The sequence below is a fragment of the Martes martes genome (genome assembly GCF_963455335.1).
Source record: "Martes martes genome assembly, chromosome: 5".
NCBI classification, from domain to species: Eukaryota; Metazoa; Chordata; class Mammalia; order Carnivora; family Mustelidae; genus Martes; species Martes martes.
Genome location: NC_137892.1, coordinates 139289763 through 139317740, shown reverse-complemented (window position 1 = coordinate 139317740; position 27978 = coordinate 139289763). Strand labels below are relative to the sequence as shown.

General features: G+C 44.2%; 1 protein-coding gene across 1 annotated transcript; it reads right to left on the bottom strand.

The window, feature by feature from the left end:
• Positions 1–2: 2 nt before the first annotated feature.
• Positions 3–27195, bottom strand: SLC45A2 (solute carrier family 45 member 2; the record flags this gene model as incomplete). The annotated part of the gene is given in 8 exon segments (XM_080805101.1): positions 3–250; positions 675–889; positions 5578–5701; positions 6368–6511; positions 11725–12050; positions 24679–24855; positions 26666–27098; positions 27100–27195. Coding segments are annotated over 8 exon segments (1737 nt in total). The 3' UTR covers positions 3–28.
• Positions 27196–27978: the final 783 nt, after the last annotated feature.

Sequence of the window (27978 nt, the reverse complement as noted above, 5' to 3'; positions counted from 1 at the left end):
TCTGAGGGTAGGGACAATGTTTATTGACCTAGTCCACGTATCTAACAAAGAGAGCCACAAAACAGCAGCCGATCAGCGACACTGCAGAGGCCGTGATCACCACGATGATGCTCCCAGCCTTGTTGACCAGGAAGCCCAGGCCACCTCCGACCAGGATCTGAGCCAGCTGCACCATGCAGGTGAGGACAGCACAATCCAGGCCCTGCCCTCTCCCATTGCTGTCCAGGCTCCATCCTGGGGCCTGCTGTCTCTGCAAGGGAAATGCAGGAACACACTTACTCTACATGAACAGTCCTTCAGGGCAGCCATTGGGATGGGGGGGAGGGCAGAAATATTGCAGCTGCAGGGGACATTGGGGCAGTAGTCAGAATCCCCAGGTTCCCCTTTCCTCTTCTCTGTGTGATGGTGGGGTGGTTTCTCAGCAATCCTAAGTCCCCTTTTCCCTAATCAGATAACAGAGGGTAATGGTGTCTGTTCTGCTGCTCACCGGGGGCACAGGGCTTCCAAGTAAGGAGTAGGGTGCAGGCTGGGAAGTTGGTCATGCTTTGGCCAGACCATCATTACATTTGGCTGGGCATTTTAGAGTGGCTGTTTCAAGACCCTTATTCTCCAGCTTGGCCCTTCACTTTCCTCCCGCATCCCCCCTGGCCTTCCGGTGAGGCTCAATGACATACCTTCTCGTCCTGCTCCTCACGGTGGTACTTGGCAATGAGGCTGAAGGGCACAGTGTACAGAGTGCTGGACATCACACCAAACAAGGTACACATAGTCAGGGTGGAGTAGACGTTCGGAAAAAGTCCAATCAATCCTGTCCCCAGGCCAAATAGCAAATACCCCAGGAAGTAAAGACCCTTTAACCCTATGTAGGATCCCAAAGGTCTCTGAAGGTCTGTGGGGAGAAGAAAGAAAGAAATTACAGTGAGCAGTGTCTCATAATATTTTGTAATTTCAGACAATCGTTTCTTTTCAAATTCACTTTTTTTCTAAGGAGCTTTCCTTTGATACTGAATATGGAACAAAAGAACCTCCTTATCTGTGCTTAAAGACAGCTGGCTTTTGGAATCAGTTTTAAATCCTGTGCACACAGAGGGCTGGAAATTGCCTCCCGAGGTTGATTTGCTTTTTCCACAAGTAAGGACCAGGCAGCTGAATAGCCCCAGGATGCAAAGAGTTGGTGGGCAAGGCCACCTTGGCTATGGGACTGTGGGTGTGACAGGGGTGCAAGATGTGGGAGGAGAGTGGGCCCTTCTGATTCAGAGTCTGTCCTAACAGGACACAAACAACAATCCAGGCATATCTTGGCCCCATGGCCCAAAGTCACGTTGGAGGAAACTGAAACCACCAGATTTTAAGAATGATGCAAGTTATCTGGTTCCTTCCCCCCTGCATTTGAATGTCATCTGCATGCCTAAGAAGGAAGCCAAAGGATGTTCTCTGTCTACAGGCAGGTTGCCTGTCCCCGTTGGTTGGTGAGGGGCCCTCTCTGTACCCAGTGCCACCCCATTGTAGGCTCCCTCCCCATCAGTCCATTCCCTTCACTTGTCAAAACCTCAACTTCCTCATCCAAAAGAAACCTAAAAAGACAAACAAACAAACAAATCGGACTAGTAAAACCCTTCTTTGTGGTTGTTGTCAGGATCAAGTGAGATCCAAAGCTTGTGACATCACAGAGCCCAGTACCCAGCACACAGAGACCATCCGGTTAGTGATTAATGGTGGGTATTGTTATTTCAACAAATACGGGCACTGAAGATGGTTATCTCTTAACAAGGTTCCCCTCCCAGCAAGTAAATTTGGCTTGCTCCTAAAAGTACTGTAGTAGAGTTCATTCCTAAAAATTGAAATTTTTTTGCTTCAAAATGTTTCATTCTGTGTTCCACAATGGTAGGAAAATTCCCTAAAAAAACCCCTCTAGTCTTTCTGTTTTAAATAGCTGTTTCTCATCCATAGGCTCCCTATCTTTCTCCTGGCCATTCTACTGGAACATATGAACCCAGGGGATGAATGACAAAGACCTGAAATGTGTCTATTCAAGAATGAAATTCTCCCTATCTAACCAAATAACTGTTGGCTCACATCACAGAGACAGGAAACCTAATCTGTATTACACTTGATTCAATTATGAAACTAAACACTGTTTCAGATCATCCCATGGAAGTCAGAGCTTGACAAGTGGGCACCATTGCTTCCTCTACTAAGGACATGTGAAAATGACAAGTGGGCACCATAGCTTCCTCTACTAAGTTCATATCATCCCTAGGGGGCTGTTGTCAAGGTGGAGAGAAAAAGCCATCTAGAGCTAGGTTAGTTTTTATTTGCTTAATGATTATGTTTATATACAAAAAATGTAATCTAGGTGCTCAGTACCTAAAAAACATCATCAGTATTCACTGGGGAAATGCTCTCATCCAGTATGTAGGCCAGCCAAGAGGAGGGCAAAGAAGCATAAAGAGCTATTGGGAAAAATAAGCAACTTCAGAACAAAGACTGGAAGCCAAGCAAAGAATCTTTTATCCACGAGAAGAAATCAGTCCGTGTAAGGGTAAAGCTGACTTGCCCTCCCCTAGGTCTAATACCAAGTCATGGTATGTCCTCACGCTGTGTCTCTCGTTACAACTGGAGATAAATGACGGATTGAAGCATTGGCTATGAGTAGGAGTGTTGGATATGAAAAACTGGCTACATTTCAGTACTTAATACTGCTATTTTCATGGATCTAAGTATGCCCGCTATGCAAAAGGAACTTGAAAATACCATCCTTCACCCTCCACCCCAGCAGCCAGATTGCCCTGCCAAACTCCATCTGGATAGAAATTCTAGATCCGCATCTGATGTTATATGGTGAGTCCAAGATAGCGGGTGCGCTCTGGAACTGAAAGACATGATTGATTTGATTTTGTTCAGGATGGGCTGGAGCGCAGAGGGAGAGAACTTGGAAGATTTAACAGACAAGGTCCACTGGACCTGAGTCTAAAAGCACAATTAGCAGTTGTCTAGATGTGGCATTAGAGAGAGCATCTGGAGAAGGAGAAACCAAAAGCAGTAGGAAATACACAGAGCTGAGAAAGTCTGTGTAGTGAGTCCTCAGGGGCAGTGAGTCTGATCGGGGAGCACGAGGTCAAAGTGTGACCGGGACCCAAACTGAGAATCTTGCAACACCAGGTTCAGGATTTCGAATTTGTCTTATGGTCACAGAGAGCCCCTGAAGATCCTTAAGGGCTGGCTGGTAACTTATAAATAAAATTTAGCTCTAATTCAAGTGAAAGGGATCCCATAGATTGACACATTAATATAACTTTGGGAAACTATTCAAATAATAATGTATTGTACACAGGGCTTTTAACTCAAAAGGGCCTAAAAATAACATGCATTTTAATCTTCAAATGCCATGCAATTCATACAGGAACTAAGACTAGACTAATGGAATGTCCCTAGTAGGGATTCTTTGAGGAAAAAAGTATTGACACAGGGGCACCTGGGTGGCTCAGTGGGTTAAGCCTCTGCCTTTGGCTTAGGTCATGATCTCAGGGTCCTGGGATGGAGCCCCGCATCGGGCTCTCTGCTCGGCAGGGAGTCTGTTTTCCCCTCTCTGTGTCTGCCTGTCTCTGCTTACTTGTGCTCTGTCATATAATTAAATAAAGTCTTTTAAAAAAAAAGTATTGACACAAAACTAAAATGCGTATTGCTTGTGGAAAAGTGGGCTCCTCTTACAAGAACGAGGGTGGTAGTAAATAGTCTCCCCGCGTCTTGAAAACACAAGAGGACTGAGAGGAATGATGAGACCCTTTTAGTCTATTACTCTCTGATTCTATTTTAAGTACTTGAAACCCTCCTCCTGCAATTCTCTTCGTTCATGCCCTCTGGGAGTGGAAGGTAGGGAGTGGGGAGGGGAAATATAAGTTTTAAGCCACTATTATTTTGTTATCATAAATTTTAAAATAATAAAGTTTATTGTTTCATGATTACTGGGCTCATGAATTCCTTACATGTTTTTCCCAATTGTGCTTTTCCCAATTGTGCTATATTTTGAGGAGATTTTTTGACCCTGAAGCAGGTTTCCTGCTGTGCTGTGGCTAATTGGAAGTCAGACAAGGGGACACTATAAGCATTCCCTCTCTTGCCCTCACCCAAGAAGCACACTTCAATGGCAGAATGAGTGCCCCTGAGAATGGTAACAGGGATCACCCTCCAATACTTTCCCCTCTTCCACATGGGCCATACCCTGCTGTCCCTTGGGCCTGCCTAAAGCTTAGAGCTCCGAGTTGGGGGCCAGCTATCTCCCCACAATCTAGGAGGAGCTTCCATTATTATTAGAAGCCCCATTTCCATCCCAAAGGGGGGACCTGATTACATTTTATAGGCTAGATTATTTCACTTAATTCAATGCATACAGATCTTGGAGATGTCCATATACATTGGTAGGCACCAAATGAGACTAGGGTTATAGTACATTAGTTTGGGATTGTTTAAAACCAATCATGGGGGTGCCTGGGTGGCTCAGTCTGTTGAGTGACTGACTCTTGATTTCAGCTCCGGGCACCTGAGGGGTCTTGGAGTTGAGCCCTGCATCAGGCTCTGTGCTCAGTTTGGAGTCTGCTTATCCCTCTTCCTCTGCTCCTTCCCCAATGCTCTCTCTCTCTCAAATAAATTAGATAAATAAAATCTTTTAAAAAAACACAATAAATAAATAAATAAATAAAACCAATCACAGGAATCTCTTTGTTTGCAGTGTCTTTACAAATGAAACGTGGCTAAGTGGGGGTTAATGGACTCGGTCCCCATGGAAAGCTGGTACCTGGGAAAGAAAGTTGTCATCCTCAATCCTGGCACAGTGCTCCTGAGACATACCTTCCTCCCCACCTGAGCTAAGGTCATTTTGCATGTTAGTTCTGTCACCTAGCATATTAACCATCCCTCCTATGTTCTGTCATCTACAGATCTAATAAGCTATATTTGTGTATATGTGAAGCTCCACCAGTGACCTTACTCCAATAGAACACAGACCTGATGCTAATCAATACTCAGTGCTGGGACTCTAGCCCCTGTGCATCTCATAGTTCACCATCTGGTTTCCAAGATTTCCTTTTATTTTCCAGGGAACTTTGATCAAGAACCCATGAACTCCAAGGAAAAAGTAATCAATGAGGAAAGTAACATAGACTTCAGTATGGAAAAAGAATACATCTTGTGGTCCTTTCTAAGCAAAGAGTTTTTCATGATCTCCACATAATTATCAAGAATCTGTTATTTTATTTTATTATTTTATTTTATTTCATAGATTTATTTATTTGAAAGAGAGAGAGAGAGCAAGCATGAGTGGGAGGGGTAGAGGGAGAAGGAGAGAAAATCCCAAGCAGACCCCACAATGAAGAAGGAGCCTGACATGGGGATCGATCTCACGACCCTAAGATTACGACCTATGCCAAACCAAGAGTCAGATGCCTAACTGCCTATGCCACCCAGGGACCCCAAGGATCTGGTATTTTAAAAAGCAGAAAATAAATATAAAAATATAAAATCCAAAATTCTGCTAGACCAGAGCCCTCTAGAAGATACTTTCAGGAGGAAGAGACTTACAAGAATAAAGTGAGGAAAACACGGCATTGATGCACAGGCCCCAACATCCAACCTCGACCCCTCTTTCGTAGATGAGAAACTCTGTGGAGTTGTGTGCACCATAGGGATCCCCGTGATACACAATCTGAAAGAGAGATTTGGGAACATTGAGATACAAATGCACTGTGGTAGGGACTCCCTTTTATGTGCTCTGCTTCTCCATCCCTGTACAGCTTCCCAGGACACAGAGCTCACTCTCCCATGACTGTATCACCCCTCTCATCCTCTTACACTTCTACTCAAGGACCTTCAAGAAGTCCTAATGCCATCAAGTCTAAGCAGCATTTCCCCGGATCATTACACCCTTCCTTCTGTCTAACACCTGGCTCCTGCCTGACTTAGGCAACCCTGCCACCCTTCTTCGGGTACAGCCAGCAGGCTTCTGACTCTTCTCCACATGTGCCATTCCTATTCCTGCTTAGAATGTTTTCTCCCTCTTCTCTGTCTAGCTCCTATTCACCTTTCGAGGCCTGGATCATACTGAACCTCCTTTGTTGAGCCTGCCACGACAGCTGCAGCTCACACTGATTCTTCCCTGTCTGCTGTATTTGATCAAGTACTGGTCCCATAGAGATGTCTTGGGTGCAGTAAATTGTCTCCAGTTCCTGTCTGTAAGACAGCTCTTTGAAGGTACTCTTTCTTATACTCTCACTGTGCCCATCCTAGGGGTGAGCCCAGAAGAAGCTCAACAGGTGCTGAACAAGGGAGTGATGTGCAAGACAATGAGTCTTTGCACAGACATGTTTATTACCTGGCCCATGAAATCTGTGAAGAAGAGCATGTTAGACAGGAAGGCGGTCCATCCAATGAAGTGGCTGATGCAAAGGCAGCGGTAGTGGGGAGGCATGTTCACCAGCGCCCTCAGCAGTGACTTCATGGTCATCGCTTTCCTAGACTGGAATAAAACATGAAACCAGTGTGAACTTCAGGGCAGACATGCAGCCAGCTGTGTGAGCCAGAGCACACAGCCGTGTTTCCCCTCTGTCAGTCGATTACCCCCACAGAATCACACTTTCTGGACACAGCACCAAGGTTTCCACGGAGAGTACTTATAGGAGGTGTTCTGTTAAGTATGTGTGGATACTGAGCAGTTTCAGGCCCTGAATAAAGTTTTGGAGACTTAAGGGTAAAGGGACTGCAAATGGAAATTGCTTTGGGCCAAAATGGAACAAATATCTAACATGCTGTCTTTGAATGACAAAACCACTACATAAGGACAGAGCTCACAGATCTAAGCTTGCCCTTGGATGATTATAATTCTTAGATTTCTTGAGTCTGAAAGTGTGTTAGACTGAATTCTAAGATGGCGCCATGAACTCTGTCCCCTGGTGTTACCCCATAATTATGTTACATTACATGGAAGAGGGATTTTGAAGATATAATTTAGGTTACTAATTTCTTGACTTTGAGTTAATCAAAAGGGAGATTATCTGGGTACTCTAACTGGATCACAGGAGTCCTTTAAAAAGCAGAGAATTTTCTGTAGGTGGGAGCAGAAGAGGAAGTCAGAGAATTTCAAAGCACAAGGGTTAAAGGTGGAAGAGGCCCATGGAAGGGACCTTAGAATAAACTCCAGAAGATGAGAGTGACTCCTGGTCAGCAGCCAGCAAAAAAAAAATGAGCACCTCAGCCCTACAACCACAAGGAGCTGGGTTCTACCTGAATGAGCTCAGAAGCCAATTCTTCCCCAGTTGAGCCTCCAGATGAGAATGCACTTCCATCAACAACTTGATTTCAGCCTTGTGACACCCTAAGCAGAAAACCTGGTTGAGCCCACCCAGAACTCTGACCTACAGAACTGTGACATAATAAATATGCTTTTAAGCTGCTTGAGGTAATTTCCAAGGTTATTTGCTAGGTAGCAACAGGAAGCTAATACAGAGAGCCAGTTTATTTTTGTCTGGATCCTGCCATGAGCCCGCACATGTATATGAAACCTATTTGGAGTCAGAGGTGAAGACAATATAGAATACACACACACACATATACACACACAATGAACACACATATCCACATTCTTTAATTTAGACTTAAATTGTGTTGAAACCAAAGGCTACACTGGTTTTTATTTTGTTTTGTTGTTGTTGTTGTTGTTGTTTTTGCATCAGAAACCTTGCGAAAATGAGAAATGTTGAACTACTGACACAACTGTTTCAAAATACAAAGAATAAAAGAGCTTTCAGCATCTTGTGTTATAACAGAAGAAAGAAACCTTGGGAATATTAAGACGCTGAGACTATAAACATCAATCATGGTGGAGGATTAGGTCTTTCTTGTCAGATTTTTATTTATTCTGAGTCTTGACATAATGAAACTGAGTCCTGGCTAGTTTATTTATAAGGTGGTCTCCTGGGAATTTCTATTTTTAACTATAACAACATATTGTTTTATAACTCTTAACTTTATGTAACAATGCCTTTTCCTTTAATATTTATTGTGTAAAAATACATTCATGTATTGTAGATTTGTTATGTAAATTGATTTTTTAGTTTGTCAATTTTTTTAGTATTTAACCTACTGGCATAGTCTGCCTATAGGTTAAATGACTAAATGATCTTACACAGTTATTCCCACTCATTTCCATGGGGAATACCTTCCAAGACCCCCACTGGATGCCTGAAACTGCCTACAGTATCAAACCCTAGATAGACTATGTTTTTTCGTATGTACACATACTAACGATAAGGTTTAATTTATAAATTAGACACAGTCAGAGATTAACAACAATAACTAATAGCAAAATAGAACAATTACAACAATATACTATAATAAAAGTTGTAAGTGTGATCTCTCCCTCCTAAAATAGATCATTGTATTGTACCAACTGTTGTTTATCTTCTTCCTGTGATGACATGAGATGATAGAAGGCTTTTACGGAATGAGATGAAATGAGGTGGATGACATACCATTAGGCTACTATTATTGACCTTTCTTTTTTTTAAGATTTTATTTATTAGACAGAGGGAGAGAGAGAGAGAGATCAACAGTAGGCTGAGCAGCAGGCAGAGAGAGGGGGGGAAGCAAGCTCCCCACTGAGCAGAGAGCCCGACGTGGGGCTCGATCCCATGACCCTGATCATGAACTGAGCCAAAGGCAGAGGCTTAACCCACTGAGCCACCCAGGCGTCCCCACTATTTACCTTCTGATGATAAATCAAAAGGGTCATCTACTTCCAGATGACGCTTGACCACAGGTAACCGAAATTTGGAAAGTGAAACTTCAGATAACTGGGGACAACCATACCTAGTCAGTATTTAAAAAGCATAGACATTCCTTTGGAATTAGGAAAAATAACTTTTTGCATGTAAAATATAGTAACTGTCAAGATAAATGCTGACTAAAAAAGAAACTCAATGCAGGATTGTTACTTTTTATTTGACCATAGGAAAAAGCTAAGGGTAGAGAACAAAAAACAGGGGTTCCTGGCTAGTGCAGTTGGTAAAGCACACAGCTCTCAGGGTTGTAGGTTTAAGCCTCGTGCTGGGTGTAAAGAAATAAAATCTTTAAACAGCAATAGCCTGAGTTTCCTGCCTTTCCTTCCTTTCATTCCAAAAATGCAAAATTCTAAAAAGTGAATGTGGCCAGCAAGTATTCATCCTCTTTCCAAATACTAATTTATGCTTCTGCCTTAGACGTAATTTTCATCCTACTTTCATTGTTAATCTAACTTTCCAATTCATCCAAAAACAAATACGAGCTTTCAAATTGTGTCTCGTGTTTCTGCAAAAGCTGGGATTGTAAATATTCAAACACTTTGGGTATTTCCACTCAGAAGGAACATTCAGAAGGCATCTTATTCTGGGACTCCTCAGTTCCCTTGGAGAAGCCCTCTCCATGGCCCAGGGCCCTTGGGAGTTGCTCTACTGCATGCATCCTGCACCTTTGTCAGCTGGAGGTTGAGTGATGGTGGATTTATACACGAAAAATGCACAGAGCCAAGAGCGGGGAGGAGAACTTCATGAGAGTGCACTCAAAAGGAGACCATTGAAAGGTTGAAGTAAGCAATGATAGCATGGAGGAACTGCAGATGAATTTTATGGGATCCAGTTTGAATCCTGATATAATTCAGGCCTCCTCTTGCCATTGAAAAAAAATTAGTCCCAGTTCTCCAACTGCATCACCACCCTCATTTTGGGAAGTGTTATATTCCACCTTGGAACGTAAGTAATGGTATAAATGGCTTATTATGCCCCCTGTTAGGGCTGTAAGTCTTTGAGCATAGGGAGCAGAGATTAGTCAATTTTCTGATCCCTAAATACCTAGTAATGCTCTGTACATACTTGGTACCCAAAGTAGTGTGTTGACTAAATAATGACTATAATGTGTTTTTATAGTCATATAAAGCTTAAAAAGCACCTTTACATGCTTTATCTTAGTTGAACAACCCAATAATCCTGGAAAATAGGCCAACTCATCAAGAGAAGTTGAACTCACAGAGACTCACTGAGCTTGTATGAAAGTTCTGTTGGAGCACAGATTAAGTCTATTCCCTGTCGGTGTGTGAGGGGCTCAGTGCTCTGCCAGGCTCATAATAGGTACTTGTACCTAACACCTTACTATGTGGTAGGAGCCAATCTAAGTAAGTTTTGCATGGTTTATGTCATAGAATCAGCACAAAACATTTGTAGGTAAATAGAATGACTTTCTCATTTTACAGAAATGTAAATGCTCAAGGTCATGCATTCCAGAAGTGGTAGAGGCAGGATTTGAACAACTATGCTCTTAATTTTTAAATTTTTTTTATTTTTTTTAAGAGATAGCCTGCAAGCATGGGGTAGAGGCAGAGGGAGAGGGAGAGAGACTCTTAAGCAGGCGCCATGCTCAGAGCAGAGCCTTATGCCAATGAGGGGCTTGATCTCACCAACCTGAGATCATGACCTAAGCCCAAACCAAGAATTGGACACTTAACTGACTGGGCTACCGAGGTGCCCCATACACTCTTAATCTTTAGGCTCTTTACAGTAAGTGCCTGGTAGTTGTTGAATGAATAACACAGGCCAGTCAGCTAGAGGAATCAAGATTTAAACCTAGGTCTTCTACAACCTCTTTGCCAGTGAGGGCATCCTTTGTGCTTATATAGCTGACATATTGCCATTAAACTCAGCTTGAAGGAGGAAGCAGCTGTACATCAGTGTTGTCCAATAGAACTTTCTACAGTGATGGAAATGTTCTATATCTGTGCTGTCCTGGACTGTAGTTCCTAGCCCCAAGTAGTTCTTAAGCATTTGAAATGTGGCTAACACAACTAAGGACCTGACATTTTAATTTATTCCATTTCAATTGATTTAAACTTAAATAGCCATATGGGACAAGAAGCCAATGTATTGGTCAGCATAGTTCTAGCCTCTTCTCTCTGACAATTTCCCCTTAATCTAGTTCCATTTCTCTGTAATTTAGTAGAGTTTTTATTTTTTATTTTAAAACTAATGAATTCACTGACCAGTTCACCGAAAAGGGCCTAAAAGAAATATTTAATCAACTCATGAAATACAAATTCAACCTGCCCAATCCAATTACCAACCCAGGGATGCATTCATTTGGAGGGACAAATTTATAATCCCAATCTAAGAAGTCAAGCTATTTCCTGAGACCTAAAGATGGTTCCAGGCTTCTCTCATGGTCTAACATTTTGGAACTGGCTTCATCATCTTCCCTACTTTGATGCATTGAAAAGAGTCAGAGGAAAACCAGAGGAAAACGCACACATTTTTAAAGTTTTAATTCAAAGGGCTAAGAGCTATAGGGGATTGGAGGATTTGGTTAGACATCATATCGAACTTTTCACATCAAATAAGCAAACAAAACAAAGAATGGTTGAAGAAGAAGAAGAAGAAGAAGAAGAAGAAGAAGAAGAAGGAGGAGGAGGAGGAGGAGGAGGAGGAGGAGGAGGAGGAGGAGGAGGAGGAGGAGAAGGAGAAGGAGAGGAAGAGGAAGAGGAAGAGGAAGAAGAAGAAGGAGAAGAAGAGGAAGAGGAAGAAGAAGGGGAGGAGGAGGTGGAGGAGGCAGGGGAGGAGTTGGGGGAGGAGGAGGAGGAGGAGGAGGAGAAAGAGGAGGAGTAAGACCAAGGATATTTTTCCTGAGTAAAGAAAAAAGGAATTTGCCTCTTACCTGTCCAGCAGAATTTTTGTTTTTTTCTCCCTGCACTTCCAATTCTGGGTTTACAGAACCATTTTTTACTTTCTCAATAGACCCATACTGGTACATTTTGTCTGATGACAATGCAAAGTCCTGGGGGGCTTGCTGTGGGGATATGTTCTTTGTAACATCCCTAAGTGGGGCTTCAGGGATACTGCAGAGATGAATAATAAAACACAGAGTGAGCACCAAGGCGGAGAAGAAGAACATGACCTGGAATTCTGTGCCCAGTGCTCTTCCTATCTCCAGATGAGCCCAGTCGATGCCACCCAAAAGGTAACCCAGGGCACCTCCAAAACCTAGAAAGCAGGAAAAAGCTGTGTTAGCATAGTTAGCAAACCATCTTCTCTTTTCATGGTGTCCAGTGACCCCCCACCGGCCTTCCGTAGGAAAGCTCCCTGAGGACAGCAGAGGCACCTGGTTATGATAGAGTTAACACAGGAGGCCAAGACATCTGCAACCACAAAAGGCGGGTTCAAGCTCAGTTCTGGCATGTGCTTGCAGTGCCCTTGGCCTTCCTCACTCATAACATGGGGTTAGTCATGATAGAAGAACCACACTTGGTTGTGATTCAGAGGGCTGTTCTGGGACTCGTGGTGCCTCAGATCTTTATCAGAATGACTCACTTTATCTCATCATGGAGATGCCCAGGGTGTCAGAGGTGGTGGGCTGAGCTGAGCAATCAACCAATAAAGATGTACTAAATTCCCAGCACTATATGAGGATCTATCTAAATCAGGATTGATTGGAAAATGGGCCAGTGCCAGACACAGATATTGCCACCATCAGAAATCCTGTGGCCTTTCTAAACGGCACACTCTAAACGGCTTCGGAACTAAAAGTCCTGCCCTTAAAGAGCCCTAGAGAAAACCAACCTCTGACTGCAGTAAAATTATTGGCATTTATCTGTTAATAAGCATTTATCTGTTAATAAGCTTCCTAGCGTGGCGCGGGTTTGCCAAGATCAAACGTCTTTGGACTCTGCCTTCTTTCCTCTATGTGAAGCTGGAGGAACTTTTTTCCAGTGGATAGCCGCAGAATAAATATGGCGAAATATGGTGAAATATGAATTTAAACAATCTTATTGTCTTCTCACAGGGCAGGGTTCTGACTTGAAGTCTTTCCGTTGGTCATTTTACCCGCTTTTGCTAAAGACAGTGTGATTTAAGGAACAGTGAGGAAGGACTTCCCCAAAGCAATCCTGCCCTCTAATGGTCTAATATTTGAAATCCTATTAGTAGTGATTCATTCTTTCTGGACTTTGAAACACAAGAACCCCTGACCCGGGCAAGACACGGTATTACCCAGCACCAAAGTGGTTAAGTGGTCTTCACATGGTGGCAGGTGTCAGTGGTTCTGAAAAACGCAAGGTGGGGGGCACATCTGGGCGTGGGGGGGGGTGCCGGGGGAAGTAAGGAGATGGATGCCAGACACACCGCCTACCTGTGTCACAAACTTATGTAGGGCTGATCACCCTGTCAACCTTTCCATGTCAACTGCCCATCATGCCTTCCCAAACACAGACAGCCACCTGGACAGAAAAGCTTTGTTTTTGCTTTTGTTTTTCTTGTGCCAGTGAAGTCTCCATTTTATATCCCAGATAAAGACAGTTCCCTCACAAGCCAGGGTATCAAGGAAGAAAAGGGAACTTAAGGGATTCTCTAACTCTAACCCTAAACACCCAAAATAAACCCTGACCCCGAGAACACAAATGTCAATGTCAAATACCATGACTCCTAATTTATCTCGGATGGTGGAAGAATGGGCGATTCTGGTCATGCTACATTCTGGTTAGTTGCAATTTACTACAGAGGATATATACAGGTGACCAACTATTTAACTGTTAACCAATGAATTTCAAAAATAAAGCATCGTTGTCATGCCCTGAGTGCCAAGGCATTGTAAGACAGAACTATGGGAGACAGTGGCCTACCGGGTACAATGAGGTCAAAAATACATGTTTTCTGCCAACAGGAACATATGGTCTAGCTATGGATGATGGTCATATCCATAAACAGATAAGACACATGTGGGGACCTAACCTGGATGGTGGGTCCCAGGCTGTGAGAGGGAGGGGCCACTGAGCCAGCCACACCCAGCTGTGATTTGGAGGGCCTCTCTGGGACTTGTGGTGCCTCAGAATCATTATCAGACAATGACTCTCTTTATCTCATGGTGGAGACGCCCAGGGTGTCAGAGGTCCTGGGCTGAGTCGAGCAATCAACCAATTAAGATGTACTAAATTCCCAGCACTATTTGAGGGTCGATCTAAATCAGGATTTCCCAATTTCGGGGCGCTGAAGGATTCTTGGTTGTGAAGGGCTGTTCTGTGTACTACAGGGTGGTCTGCAGCATCTCTGGCTCTCCCCACCAGATGCCAGTAACAACTCCTCCACCAGCCTGATAACCAAAAATGCACCTAGACATTGCCTAATGTCCTGTGGGAGGCAAAATGGCCCCTGGTTGAGAACCCCTGACCTAAAGTAATCCTATGAAAAACTTACACATTCTTTTTTTCTTTTTTTAAAGATTTTATTTATTTATTTGATAGACAGAGATCACAAGTAGGCAGAGGCAGGCAGAGAAAGGGAGGGGAAAGCAGGGTCCCTGCTGAGCAGAGAGCCCGATGCGGGCCTCCATCCCAGGACCCTGAGATCATGACCTGAGCTGAAGGCAGCGGCTCAACTCACTGAGCCACCCAGGCGCCCCCTTACACATTCTTTTTTTGAAACTGTTCATCATTCGTTACCAGATCAATGGTTGTCATATTGTCATTTAGTTCTCCTGTCATTTTTGCCTCTTTCCTTCTCAGCTACCATTCCACCGAGCAAGGGAAATGTACAGTAAAAGACCCCTGCCCATTTAGAAGTATTTAAATGTGAGATGAATCCTCCACTGTACAATAGAATGGTGGCTTTATTTTATGAATACAAATATATGGGCATAAATCTAAGGATGAATTCATATTCAATATTGACTAGAAGGATCGAGTCCTACAACTGGAAGGTTTCCTAGTCTATTTTGACGTCTGCTGGCTTAGCATATTTCACCAATTATTGTCGAGCACTAAATAGATGTGAAGGACTCTCCGAGCTTCTGCGCATGCAGATGTGAAGGAGACGCAGCACCCCTTCCATTCCTCCCCAGAAGGCAGTTCAAAGTGGGAGAAGCAGGTAAGTAAACGGCTACTCTATTTATATTTTTTAAAAGATTTTATTTATTTATTTGACAGAGAGAGAGAGAGATCACAAGTAGACAGAAAAGCAGGCAGAGAGAGAGGGGAAAGCAGGCTCCCTGCTGAGCAGAAAGAGCCCGATGCAGGGCTCCATCCCAGGACCCTGAGATCATTATTTGAGCCAAGGGCAGAGGCTTAACCCACTGAGCCACCCAGGGGCCCCTAAACAATTACTTAAAAAAAAACTGGGGCGCCTGGGTGGCTCAGTGGGTTAAGCCTCTGCTTTCGGCTCAGGTCATGATTCCAGGGTCCTGGGATTGAGCTCCGCGTCGGGCTCTCTGCTCAGCGGGGAGCCTGCTTCCCCCCCCTCTTTCTGCCTGCTTCTCTGTCTACTTGTGATCTTTCTCTCTGTCAAATAAATAAATAAAATCTTTAAAGAAAAAAACTGTAATAAATGATGCTAGAGGGGCACCTGGGTGGCTCCGTCGGTTACATGTTTGCCTTTGGCTCGGGTCATGATCTCAGGATCCTGGGATCGAGCCCCACACTGGACTCCATGCTCAGTGGAGAGTCTCCTTCTCCCTCTCCCTCTGCCCCTCCCCCTGCTCCTGTTCTCTCTCTCTCTCAAATAAATAAAGAAAATCTTAAAAAAAAATAAAAGAAAATGATGCTAGAACTGTGACCTGGGTACTCAGAGTATAGAGGAGTTCTGCAGAGTTTATTTGTTTCTGGCACCTACTTAATAGTACCAAGATGATGTTGATTATTAATAATTATTATAGGATTCCTCTTGATTAGCAATGAAGTTTGTAAGAGTTCAGTATATCAAAGATATTAGAGGTAGAAGCTCTTCCGAACTCATCTGGTTGAATTTGATCTGAAAGCCAATGGTTTACAGTAGTTAAGTGACAGGGGACAGCATGGAAAGAAGGGATTTGGAATTTTCCCTGATTTCAAACCCCCCCCCCCAACTGTGTGCTTTCTGGTGGTGGTGAAACTCTCTTGCATGAGTTTTGTGACTGCTAACATGACCATGCACGTACCTCGTCGGCACAGATGGTGGCAGAACCAGGACCCAAACCGAGGGCCCTCTAGACTTGTTCCAGAAACCCTGACTCCAAAGCCTTCCCCAGAAGTGGGAGAGGACTATTGCATCAGGTGGACAATCTGCCCAGTGATTAGAATCCAGGGATCTTTCTGGGGGCTGAGCCGGGCCTACCACTGACCAAGCAGGGCAAGTGGGAAGTATAGTGGAAGGAAAATGTATCCCAAACCTGGAAAGAGTAACAACGGTAAGTGCCTGAATTAAAAAAAATATCAGTCTAGAGCAGTGCTTCTTAAACCTTAATGTGTGTGTGGATCATATGGACATCTTGTTAAAATGCAGCGTGCCTTGGTCTGTTTGGGTTTATGTAACAAGAATGCCATAAGCCAGGTGGCTTCTAAACAACAAAGAGTTATTTCTCCCAGTTGTGTTGGCTGGGTAGCGGCGACTGTGGTGTCAGCAGATGGGGTATCTGGTGAGGCGTGCTAATCCCACTCAGGAGGCCTCGTGACCTAACCGCCTGCTACAGGGGCCACCTCCTGACCCCGTCACATTGCGGCTTGGGGGGTTCACGTATACATTTTGAGGGCAAACACTGAATCTATAGCACAGGTTCTGGTTTTAAAGATTTAGGGTATGGTCTGAGATTCCGCATTCTTTCCAAGCCCCCCAGGGATGCCAGTGTGGCCAGTCTAAACACCACTCTGCGTAGGCAGATAAGAGAGCAGTTTCTTCCTTTCTTTCTTTCTTTCTTTCTTTCTTTTTTAGTTTTTATTTATTTGTCAGAGAGAGAGAGAGAGAGCACAAAGCAGGGGGAGCAGCAGGAAGAAAAAGAAGCAGGCCCCCCGCTGAGCAGAGAGCCTGATGCGGGGCTCGACCATGACCTGAGCCGAAGGCAGCTGCTTAATGACTGAGCCACCCAGGCACCCCCAGGGAGCAGGTTCTAATCAACCCTGCTCCACCCTTACCTGACGTTCTCAGGGAACGGGACTTTGTCGTCAGAGGATATTTGACCAATAGTGTAAAATTGACCAAGTACAATGATGGGCAGTTGTGTAAAATTGAGGTTAATTTGCAGACATTATTAGGGTTCTACGATTTGATTATGTTTTTGTAGCCTGATAGAGGAATTACCCCAAAAACATGACAGGGGAGTTATAGTTTTACTGCCCTGTATATAAAGTTAATCAGATTTATATCTAACCTAACACTTTTTCTTTAGCTAATCACACACACACACACACACACACACACACACACACACACACACAACCTGCAGGAACGTGGGGAAACCATTCTTTATGTCTTCCCTGTCAGTTCCCTCGATAATTTGTTGAGCAAAATTCGGACACCTGCTTCCAATAATTTAGAGAATTTCGGATCCTCTCTTTTCTTAGGGAGGGGGAAAAAAACAAAACAGGCAAAACCGTTTCGTTTGTTCCAAAGCTATTGTAGGATGTAGCTAAATGTTACAACAAAATGTGTCCTGAAGGAAGAGTGGGCCATTGGGGTAATTACTTCGTAGGCACATATTAAAACTTTGGATAGAAACACCCTCAGATATGATGAAGGCCAACAGAGGGCTGTAGGGATTCACTGAAAGATTTCCTTCTTGCTGCCCCTCCTTAAGCTAAGGATTTTATCTTCAAAGACAGTCTCCAAGACAAAGCCAAGTCAGCTGCAACAAAGGCCAATACCAATTCCCACACCGGCATCCAGACAGCATTTCTCTCTCTGCCAGCGTCAGTCTCACTGGGGCCTCTGGGATTAATGAGGTTATTGACCAAACCCAAACCGTAAGATGGAACATCTACAGGACATCAGCCAATGTCTGATGAGGAGCCTTTACAGTGGTCCAGCTGGCTCCTTCGCAGAACCAGGCCACGCTGTCACACGCAGACCACAGCCAGCTTCAGAAGAATGAACAGCTTGACGGACAGATGTTACATTTTATAATTTACGATATGACTTGAACAAGGCTCATCCTGGAAGAAGTCCAAGCATATGCAAACAGGGTTCTTTTTCTTTAGCTCGCAACTATACTAAGTAAAATGGGCACCTGGAGAGTTTCAGGACCAAGGAACCTAAACAGTCTGTCTGTGTCGATCTCTGCGTCTACGACGTACCTGGAATTCCCCCTCTTCTTCAGACGTGTGGCTTAACGATCCACAATCTGATGGCAAAATAGCTCGAGTCAAGAGAGCTAACGGTGTTCTGCCGGCTACTTCACCTCAACAAGAGATCAGACTAAAAATCCCCCAAATTCCTATGGAGTTCATGAGACAGTGATTCTGACTCTATTCTACGTGCTAAGAAAATAACAACGGAAGTATTCAATGAGGTATATGGTTCCTAGCTCCCCCCAACATATACACACCCATCCTGGAGAGTTAACAAATAGGTATTAGCTACTGTGTGTGTGTGTGTGTGTGTGTGTGTGTGTGTCCTTGGGCCCAGATATCAATAGAAATTGATGGAGCATCCACTCTCCAAGAACTGTATGAGGCCCTGGGGACACAGCAATGATTAAGACAGACATGACCTATCCTCTTGGAGGCTGAGAGTAAAGGAAAATCAACCAAGAAGACATATGTACTCTGGTCAAAGACAGGAAACATGAGTAGTTGGACATTTCTTCAGATTTACAAGGCAATTTTCTCCCAAAACATGGGTAGATAATATATTTAAGGTGTTGGCCATTGTTTTCATTGCCCCCACCCCTCCCTGTGGTTTCATGGTATTTCCTTATGTCCTTGTCCCTCTGGGCTCTTCCTTTACATTCAAGCTGAGCCAAGATTCATCATTGTTATAGGGGAAGGACATGAAAGTAGAAAGCAGAGAAACAAGAATGTGTCTTCTTGCTTTGGAGTTTCAAAAGCCCTTAGGCTCCAAAAGCACAGAAGGAAGATTTGTTAGAAAATGTGTTAAATGAATAAATAAAATCTCTAAAAAAAATGTGATTCAAGTGCAAGGCATTGTTGATGGGTGCACGTGTACTGGTGAATCCCTCAGGCAGTGGTGGTTCTGCCTCCTGCTCTTAGGGCCTAGCTGGTACTGGAGGATGGGAGGGGGGGAGCAGAACCACCCCCAAGTGGCTTGGGGGGATCCCCAAATAGAAGGGACCAATGCCTCATTTCCTGGGCAGACCCCATGGAGACAATAAGACCTCGAGGAAGAAATGGTTTGGTGTGGTTAAGGATAGATGAGCTGATGGTGTGTGTCAGACTCTGTTCTAAGTGCTTGACATCTATTGACTCACACAATCCTCAACACAACACTCTAAGGAGGGTACTGCGGTAGATTGCTGTTGTTACTGGCAGTTGTGTCCTCAAAAGTCACCCAAAGCACTGAATTAGTAAGTAGCAAACAACTATTCTGAGAGGATATATAGGGCTAAGTCACTGTGAACCTTTTCATCAACTCATCGACACAGTGCTTTTATGTGTGTTTCGTGTTGAAGATATTTAATAGATATTGTTACTTCATAGCGTTGAGCCCGTGGGCAACAGTGCTGTAAGTCATGCCTGAACAAAACTTAACCCCTGTATCTTCATCACACTGTTCTGGCACTTCTGAGCCCCAGACAGCCCTTCAAGTCCCCAGAACTTAGAAGCTGCCTTGGAGAAAGAGATGGGAAAACATACTTTTTTTTATTTTTTAAAGATTTTATTATTTTATTTATTTATTTGAGAGAAAGAGCACAGAGGGAGAGGGAGAAGGAGAAATCCTATTCTTCTCCATCATTAAAGACATAAATGCAGAGAACTGGAGTAGGGTATTGGCCAGAGGTCAAATGCACTGAATTTGCAATTTGGGTTCCTGCCGAAAGTTGCTAACATGTGTTAGTATGTCTAATGCAATAATGGTTCCCATAAAAGTATTCACCTTAATTATCCCCCCAAAAGCAATTTTCTTGATTTGAACATAGGCATTAACTATTGCTACCCTAGTTCAGATAAGATTCCTGAAACTTCTCATCTCCTGACACAGCACGTAAAACCTGACTCTTGTTTCCTTTCTCAAGGATTAGAAATGACTGCAAGGTCAGGTAATTAACTGGCCTGGTTCTGGAGCCATTTGTAATTACCTTGAGTTTTCTTTAACTCTGCAGAATTAACATTTTAGCTCTGGGTTACAACAGCTCAGTTCACTGTAAGGTTAATCGCTGAGCACTTTGCAAAATGCTTTAATTCTTCTAGTGGCGACTAAGTAGCATGAAGCACCTAGGCTAAGAGAGAAAAGGCTTGGGACTGGAAGTCACATACTGGCTAGGACAGCCCTTGTGTGTGATTCAGCAGGTCCCCTCAGCACCCCAGCCCCTCCTCTAACAGCTGCTGCAGGGACCGGTTGTAAGCCAGCTTTGGCCACCTTGACTCAGGTGCATCTGGACAGCGCCTTGCCTGAGGGAACCCACACTCAGGCTGGGGTCAGCACTCGCACAAGTGAGGTTAACACCCATGGGACCACCCTTGGTCAGTGGAGATGGGAGCCAATGGATTAATCCCCCTTCTTGATCCCTTAAATAGAAAGTTCTGAGACGAACTTCATTAGGGTCCCCAGAGGGTCCTGGAGAGATGGAGGATGATCACCTAGAGCAAAGGCCAACTCTGCAATGCTTCTCGTGTTGGTTGGTCTGCTCTGCTCCACCCTTCCCTCACCACCACACTCTGAAATCCTTTCCCGAATAAACTATGCATAAAACTCAGGTTTTAGGGGAATCTGGACAAAAGTATGAACCATGTCTTTGGTTGGCTGGCTGTCTGGTTGGTTAATTGGTTGGTAGTTTGGTGGGGTTTTGCCCCTAGTCCAGCCTACTGCTACCCAGCTGTGTGACCTTGGGCTCATCACTTTACCTCTCAGTAACAACAGCTTCCTCAGAGGTACAGTGGGGATGCTAAAATAGAATATTTGTCCCACTAGTACTTCTTGAGCACATTCCAGGACTATTCGAAGTCCCGGTGCTAAAGCAACAAATAGGAAAGATAATGTTCCTGCCCTCAGGAAGCTTATATGTTGCTTAGAGAGGCAGAAAATAAGCAACATACAAATAAATAAAATAGTCAGATAATGATTTTAAACACCTCACAGAGGAGGGGCTATGTGACCCCAGAGTGTCACAAAGCGAGGACCCAAACCAGGGTGATTTGGTATCTGTGGGAAGAGCTTTCAAGCAGAGGATGAAGCCAAGAAATCCCCTCAAGTGATTCCTTCCCTAACCCGCCTTTGAGATCCATGGAGAGGTGCGCTGCTTGCACTTGAACAGAATTTGGAGACAAAGCAATTTGGAGACTTGAATTGCTTTGCTCTAAGTCACCCATGTTGCCCACAAAACTGGCATTCCTGTGTCCTTGCCTTGTGCTCTGGGCACATCCCTTCTGAGCTAAGTGACTGAGGAGATGTGAAAGTTCACCAGGGATGGAAACTTCAAAGGGAACCCAGCTGACACGAGAAAACCACTCTGGCGACAGTTACTCATGAAGGAGAAAGCACGCAAACAGACTCTAACACGAAACACAGCAGCTTTTCTACCCGTGTGCAAGGTTCACTCACAGGAGCCCGTGCATAAACTTCATTTTTAAGACTCTTTCCTTAGCCTTTAATTAACTCTAATCAGATCATTTGTAACCTGAGCATTTGTATGCATACTTTGGGATATTAAAAAAAAAAACAGAAAAGTTGAAAGAGGTTGTACTCCACAAGTTCCTTGGACATGGGCCAAGTTACTCTCTGAGTTACCACAAATAAAACTTTGATGGGTTTTATAAGCCCAGTGGGGGGCACCTGGGTGGCTCAGTGGGTTAAGCCTCTGCTTTCCGCTCAGGTCATGATCTCAGGGTCCTGGGATCGAGCCCCGCATCGGGCTCTCTGCTCAGCGGGGAGCCTGTTTCCCCCTCTCTCTCTCTGCCTGCCTCTCTGCCTACTTGTGATCTCTCTCTCTCTCTCTGTCAAATAAATTAATAAAAAAAAAAGTTTATAAGCCCAGTGGGAACAGAGGAAATGAACTAAATATAGACATTTGGTGTTTGATCCTTTTTTTTTTTAAAGATTTTATTTATTTCTTTGATAGAGATCACAAGTAGGCAGAGAGGCAGGCAGAGAGAGAGAGAGAGAGAGAGAGAGGAGGAAGCAGGCTCCCTGCAGAGCAGAGAGCCCGATGTGGGACTTGATCCCAGGACCCTGAGATCACGACCTGAGCCAAAGGCAGATGCTTAATCAACTGAGCCACCCAGGCACCCCAGGACTGGCATCTTTATAAGTGGAGGAAGAGTCACCAGGAACGTGTGTACCGAGGAAAGGCCGTGTGAGGTCAGAGATGGCCAGGTAAAGACCAAGAAGGGCAGTCTCACCAGAAACCAAGCCTGCAGTCATCTTGATCTTGCACTTCCAGCCTTCAAAGGTGTGAGAACGTAATTTCTGTTGTTTAAGCTCCTAGTCTGTGGTATTCTGTTCTGGCAGCCCGAGCCGATGTCACAGGCCCCAAAGGCAGTGAAGTTTAGGGTACATATGAGAGGAACTCTAGCCTCCGCCATCCTTTCCTCCTGGACTTACCAACCTTGTCCATACCTCTGTGTTCACCTACTTGATAAACTTCTGCTTTGATCACTGTATGGGTACAGTCCCTGACCAAGTTTTTTGCCTGCAATTTAGAAGAAAGGGGGTCTTCTCCCCAGGAAGTGGGTGGAAAGTTTCCAAGTAACTTTGATTTCCAAAGGGAGAAAGGGGGAAGGGAATTTTGAAGTTTGAACAGAAAAGGGCAGGCTCTTTTGTTTTTTTTCCATTGGTATTTATTTTGAGCACATATGATATGCCAGGCTGGGCTGTGCTGAAGGGGTAAGGGATGCAGTGAGTAAAACAGACCTCTGCCTCTGCCCCAAGGAATATGCTGGAAATTGTTCAGAGCACAGGAAATGTGGAGGGAGTAATGGGAAGTAAAGATTTAAGAGTAGGATGGGAACATTAGGGGGAGTCTTGAACCCTGTCTAGGAATTTGTTCTTTATCCAGTAGGCAAATGGGGAGCCACTGCAGGGGACTGAATGGGAGAGTGGCCTGGTCATAGTTGTCTTTAAGGAATATGAATCTGAAAGCTGTGTGGTGATTCCAATGAAATAGGAAGAGATTAGAGACTGGAGAGACAGTTCAGGGAAAAGTACTAAAGCTCAGACAAGATGTAGTGAAAGTCTGAACCAAGGTAATATGAAAATTATGCCACGTTTGCTGAGACCACCATACACTAATATCAACAAAAACCCTTAAGATATTTTCTCAGACTCATTGAAATATTACCATGTGTTGTTCGTCTTTGAAAAATTCCCCAAATAGCGCATTCAATCTTCTAATATTAGGGGCAAAAAAGGAGAGACTGGCCAGGACTAACACTGACATGAGCTGGGGAAAGGGTGGCCACATTGCCCAAAGTACTTTAGAGCAAAAAAACTCTCAATGTGTCAGGTCCAAAAGCCAAAAAGTCTCCTGATGTCGACGGGATGGTGAAGGAGCATGGGATTTAAGTCAGAAGAATGCAGCTCAGATCTCTATTCTGAGACTCTCTAGCTGCAGACAGGGTGGTCAGAGGCCACCGACAGATGGGCTGGACTCCTGCTCATCCCTCTTCCCTAAAGCAAGGAAGAACCACTCTCTTGGCTGGGCAGCCCCCTTCTTCCAAAGGTCACCATTCCAGTGTTGGTGCAAACGACCAGTATTGACCCAAGGGCTGCCATGTACAGGCACTGCTCTTGGCTGTGGAAACATAAACTGAGCCAAACTCAAGATCCTGCTTCTCAGGGGACCTACCTGGCCATGAATGGAGACAGAACATATCAAAACATAAAATAAATATATTGGCTGGGCCATAAAGACATCAAATAAGGTGGACTGATAGAGCACCCCCCTCAACCAGGTATGAAAACCCTCCCAGGCCAGGATCATGCTGTAATCTAATGTGTGAACCCCCTCCCCAGGGTCCTCGCATAGTCCCGACTGGTGCTCCATAAAGCGTATTGAACATTGCTAGCCTTGTTCTAAATGAATGACCCAACAGCAACCAAAGGAGGCTGACAACAGCCCCAAGAACTGAAGAGAGCCCCTCACTGTCTTCTGGCATGGCCTTTCTCAAACCAGGAGGTTGAGGCAATACCAACTCTTTATATAACTACGAAATCTCTAGAACATGTGGGTTTCTCTTTCTTCTTCTTTTCTTTTTAATTTGCTTGGTTTGTTTCTATTTTTATTTTTAAATTGTGGTTCTTAGCACACATGCCACAGAATCATCCAGGATAGTCATTTAAAATGCAGACTTCTGAACCCCGTCTCAAACCCATTGAATCAAAATAACTGGAGGAGAGGCCAGGAAGCTGCATTTTTAACAAGCCCCCAAGTAATGCTGCTGCTACATTACTGATTAAAAAAAAAAGAAAGAAAAAGAAAAAGTAAAGTGCACAAGGCCCCTTTTCATTGCAGTTGAAAATGTCTCCACAAATGGTTCTTCTGAAAGCTCTTCTGTAAACTTCCTTTGCAAAACCTCCAGAGCCCAGTCACAAGCTGATTTGTTCAGAGAAACGTACTGAAAGACAGAGCCCGCGTGATGGGAACATTCCATCAACAGATCCATTCATTCAAAAACTGACATGTAGAGACACTAGATGGCTTCCGTGGAAGTGCCTCCCTGTCTGGGGAGCTTACGGAGAGACTTTCTGGAATATTCCCTACCTGTGAAGAGGGCATGGTAGTGGAGGCCCCTCTCCTTATCCTCCTGGGAGCAGACATCAAATAAGTAGGCTTTAATGGGCCCATCAATGAAGTCAGCAGCAAAATCAAAGACAACTACACCTATCATGGTGATGGTTATGGCCCAAATCCGCTTCCTTCTTGGATCGGCAATCAAAGCTAAAAAGGAAATAAATATGCATCACCTAAATCCTGCTTTGGAATGATTTGCATTTTTATTTCCACCAAAATGTCCTGTCATTAAATTTTCTCCCTTTGCTTTCATTTTGCTTTGCTTTTCTAAATAAAAAATGGCTTTGTTATTTTTTTTCAGGTTATAAAATTATACACGTGAATGCCAGAAAAGGTAGATTTATAGAGACAGGAAGTAGGTTGAAGGGTTATTTAGGCCTGGTGGGGAGGAGGGAATGGGGGGGGGTGGCTACTAATGGCTACTAGTTTTCTTTTTGGGGTCATAAAATACGGTGGAATTAGATAGTGGTGATGGTTAGACTACCTTGGGATATACTAAAAGGCACTGAGTTGTATGAATTTTATAACATATCTCATTTTAAAAAGTTGTTTAAAAAAATTTTACATGCCTTATTGTAAACCATTCCAATAATGTAGAGAAGCTGGGGGAAATGGTTCATCCCAGCTCTCACCGATAGTCATCCTTCAGATCTCCCTTTATGTACTTACACACGTACAGAAAAAGGTATATTCCTGTGTCCTAAGGCAGTGCCTCTCAAACTGCATCCTTAATCATCACTTGGACAGCTTGGACAGATTATTGGGCTCTGTTTCCTGTGATTCTCCATGATTCTCCCTGAGTCTCTAGTAGAACTGAGTTGGGTCTGGGTATCTGCATCTCTACAGCCCCCAGGGACGCTGATGCCCTGAGTCTGAGGACCATCTTGGAGGAGCACTGACTAATGGGATCAGGCTGGACACGCTCATCTATAACCAACTCTCTTCATATCTTTGCATTTCAGTTAATGGAGAACAGCTGCACAGTTTTTAACAGCTGAATGATACTCTCTCTGTGGACATGCCCGAATTCTCTCACCCGATCTCCTATTGCCTTCAGTGTCGCTTAGGAATAATGTGTAATATATGCACATTTTTTAAGATTACAGTATAATGATAAGTAAAAAATAGGCCTATACTCCACTTTTTACTTCTGAAATTCTTCAGTAGTCCCCCCTAGAAGCAACTATTCTTATCAGGGGTTTTTGTGAATATTTTGCAGAAACAACCTACATCCGTGTGCTGATGCCCTCTTTTAAATATGTACAAATGATAGCTGATTATCCCACCTCATTATCAAATCCATTCTGCTAGCCTGAGAGTTCATGGTCCTGAAACGTGTGCTATTTTTAAGTTCAACAATTCTTTTTTTAATGCAACTTTTTATGTACTATCCCCAGTTACTGATTAACTGGTGGTTGATTAATGTCAAGAAAAAGTGTTCACCATCAGGTTTGTTTTTGTCCAGAATTTGCAGTGCAAAAATGTCTCCTGGAGCTGACGAGCTGATGCTCTGCCCCACTGAAAGACTCTCCATAAAGCTATGAACAGAATTAGCTCTTACTTAGACATATAGGTAATTTATTATAAGTATTCATAGAGTCATTTGGCAGATGATTAACTTCACAAAATACTAACTAAAGCACAATCTCAAAGAACACTGCAATTAATAAACATGTAAAAATATTTCATTTGAGAAAAGAGATAAAAAATGATTCCTATTTTTAAATCCTCGCAACAATTAAGCAACAGTAATGCATCCTGATGTCTCTAAAAGTAAGATCTCCCCAAGCCATGGAATTTGGGGCATTCCAAGGTGGAAGTTCCTTGTAACCTAGGAGAGAATCAGTTCTAATCAAATTTCTAAGGCAGCGTCCCATAAAGAAATAGGCCTTTTCCTCCCCTTGAGCTGCATAATGGGCCCCGTGCCCCTGCCTGCCCACCGGTGCGGTGCACTGACCTGTCACCACGGCGTCCCCATTGAGGTACAGAGCCATGCCCAAGAGCATCATGACGCCCAGGGTGAGGATGTAAGGTCTCCGACGGCCCCAGCTGGCCTGGCAGTGGTCGCTGGCTAATCCCACCACGGGCTGCAGCAGGAAGCCCAGGACGGGGCTGAGCAGCCACACCGTACTGTACAAACTCTTGGGCAGCCCCACGCTGAGCAGGACTGGGGTCACGTAGGCCGCCTCCACCGCGTAGCAGAACTCCCGGCCCAGCATGGCCATGCTATGCATGATGAGGTTGCTTGTGGGTCTCTTGGGTGGCTCCACGGGGTCAAAGGGTTCATCCTTGGCCAGGGACTCACAGGTCTGAACGCCAAGCTGCCCCATGTTGCCACCCATGGCCACAGGTTGAGGAACCTGCCTGCAAGCCCAGCACCTTCTGTGTGGAACCTCGGGTTTCTGGCCCAGGCTGGGTTTGACATGGAGCCCGGCCAAGCAGCCAACAGAGATGGTCGAGCTGGGGGAGGGGCTCAAATTCTTTCATGCCTCTAAGATCACAAGTTATGATGAGAGGGAAGGGGGTGGGGTCAGGCAAGCATGAAGGAGATTAGCTGCTGTGAGCCCGCTGGCTCCTCAGAATGCTTGTCTAAAGGAATCTTTCTTTGTGCTGTTCTCTTTCTCCCTCTCTGTCTCTGTTACACACACACATATACATACCTTCTATTACACACAATCACATACACAGCTTTGAGATGATGGAGCTGTATGATGCAGGTGTCAAGTCAAAATAGGAATGCATCACTATCTCCTTCTAAACTTTTTCTAGATACAAATATTCTGTTTTCCTGAACACAAGCCTCTACACATGCACCTCAAGGTTAATTAGACTTAAAACCGTGGGAGCTCGTGTCCTTTCTGTAGTCTCTAGCTGTCTTATAGCATTGTGACATTTCCCTTCATTGCACTTAACACACTTTATAATTAGTTCTGTGTTTATTCTATTTCTCCTGTGTTAGTCTATGATCTCTTTAAGAGCAGTGATCAGGTTTATTTTGGTCATTATGGTATCCCCAGCATCTTGTATGATCTCTGACACCTAGTAGGTCCTCAGTAAGTATTTGCTAAAGCATTTATTGAGTGAACAAAGCGTATACACTACATTTTGTAGTATCAGTCAACTGCCTGTTTGCTCAGGTCCATTCTGAGCTCCTCCTCACATGCTCTATATCATTAGAAACCACATTTCCCAGGCTCCCTTGCTCTCTGGCTTCTAGGTAGGTTGGGCCAATGGAAGGCATTGGTGGGAAGACTGGGAGCAGGAGGGAAA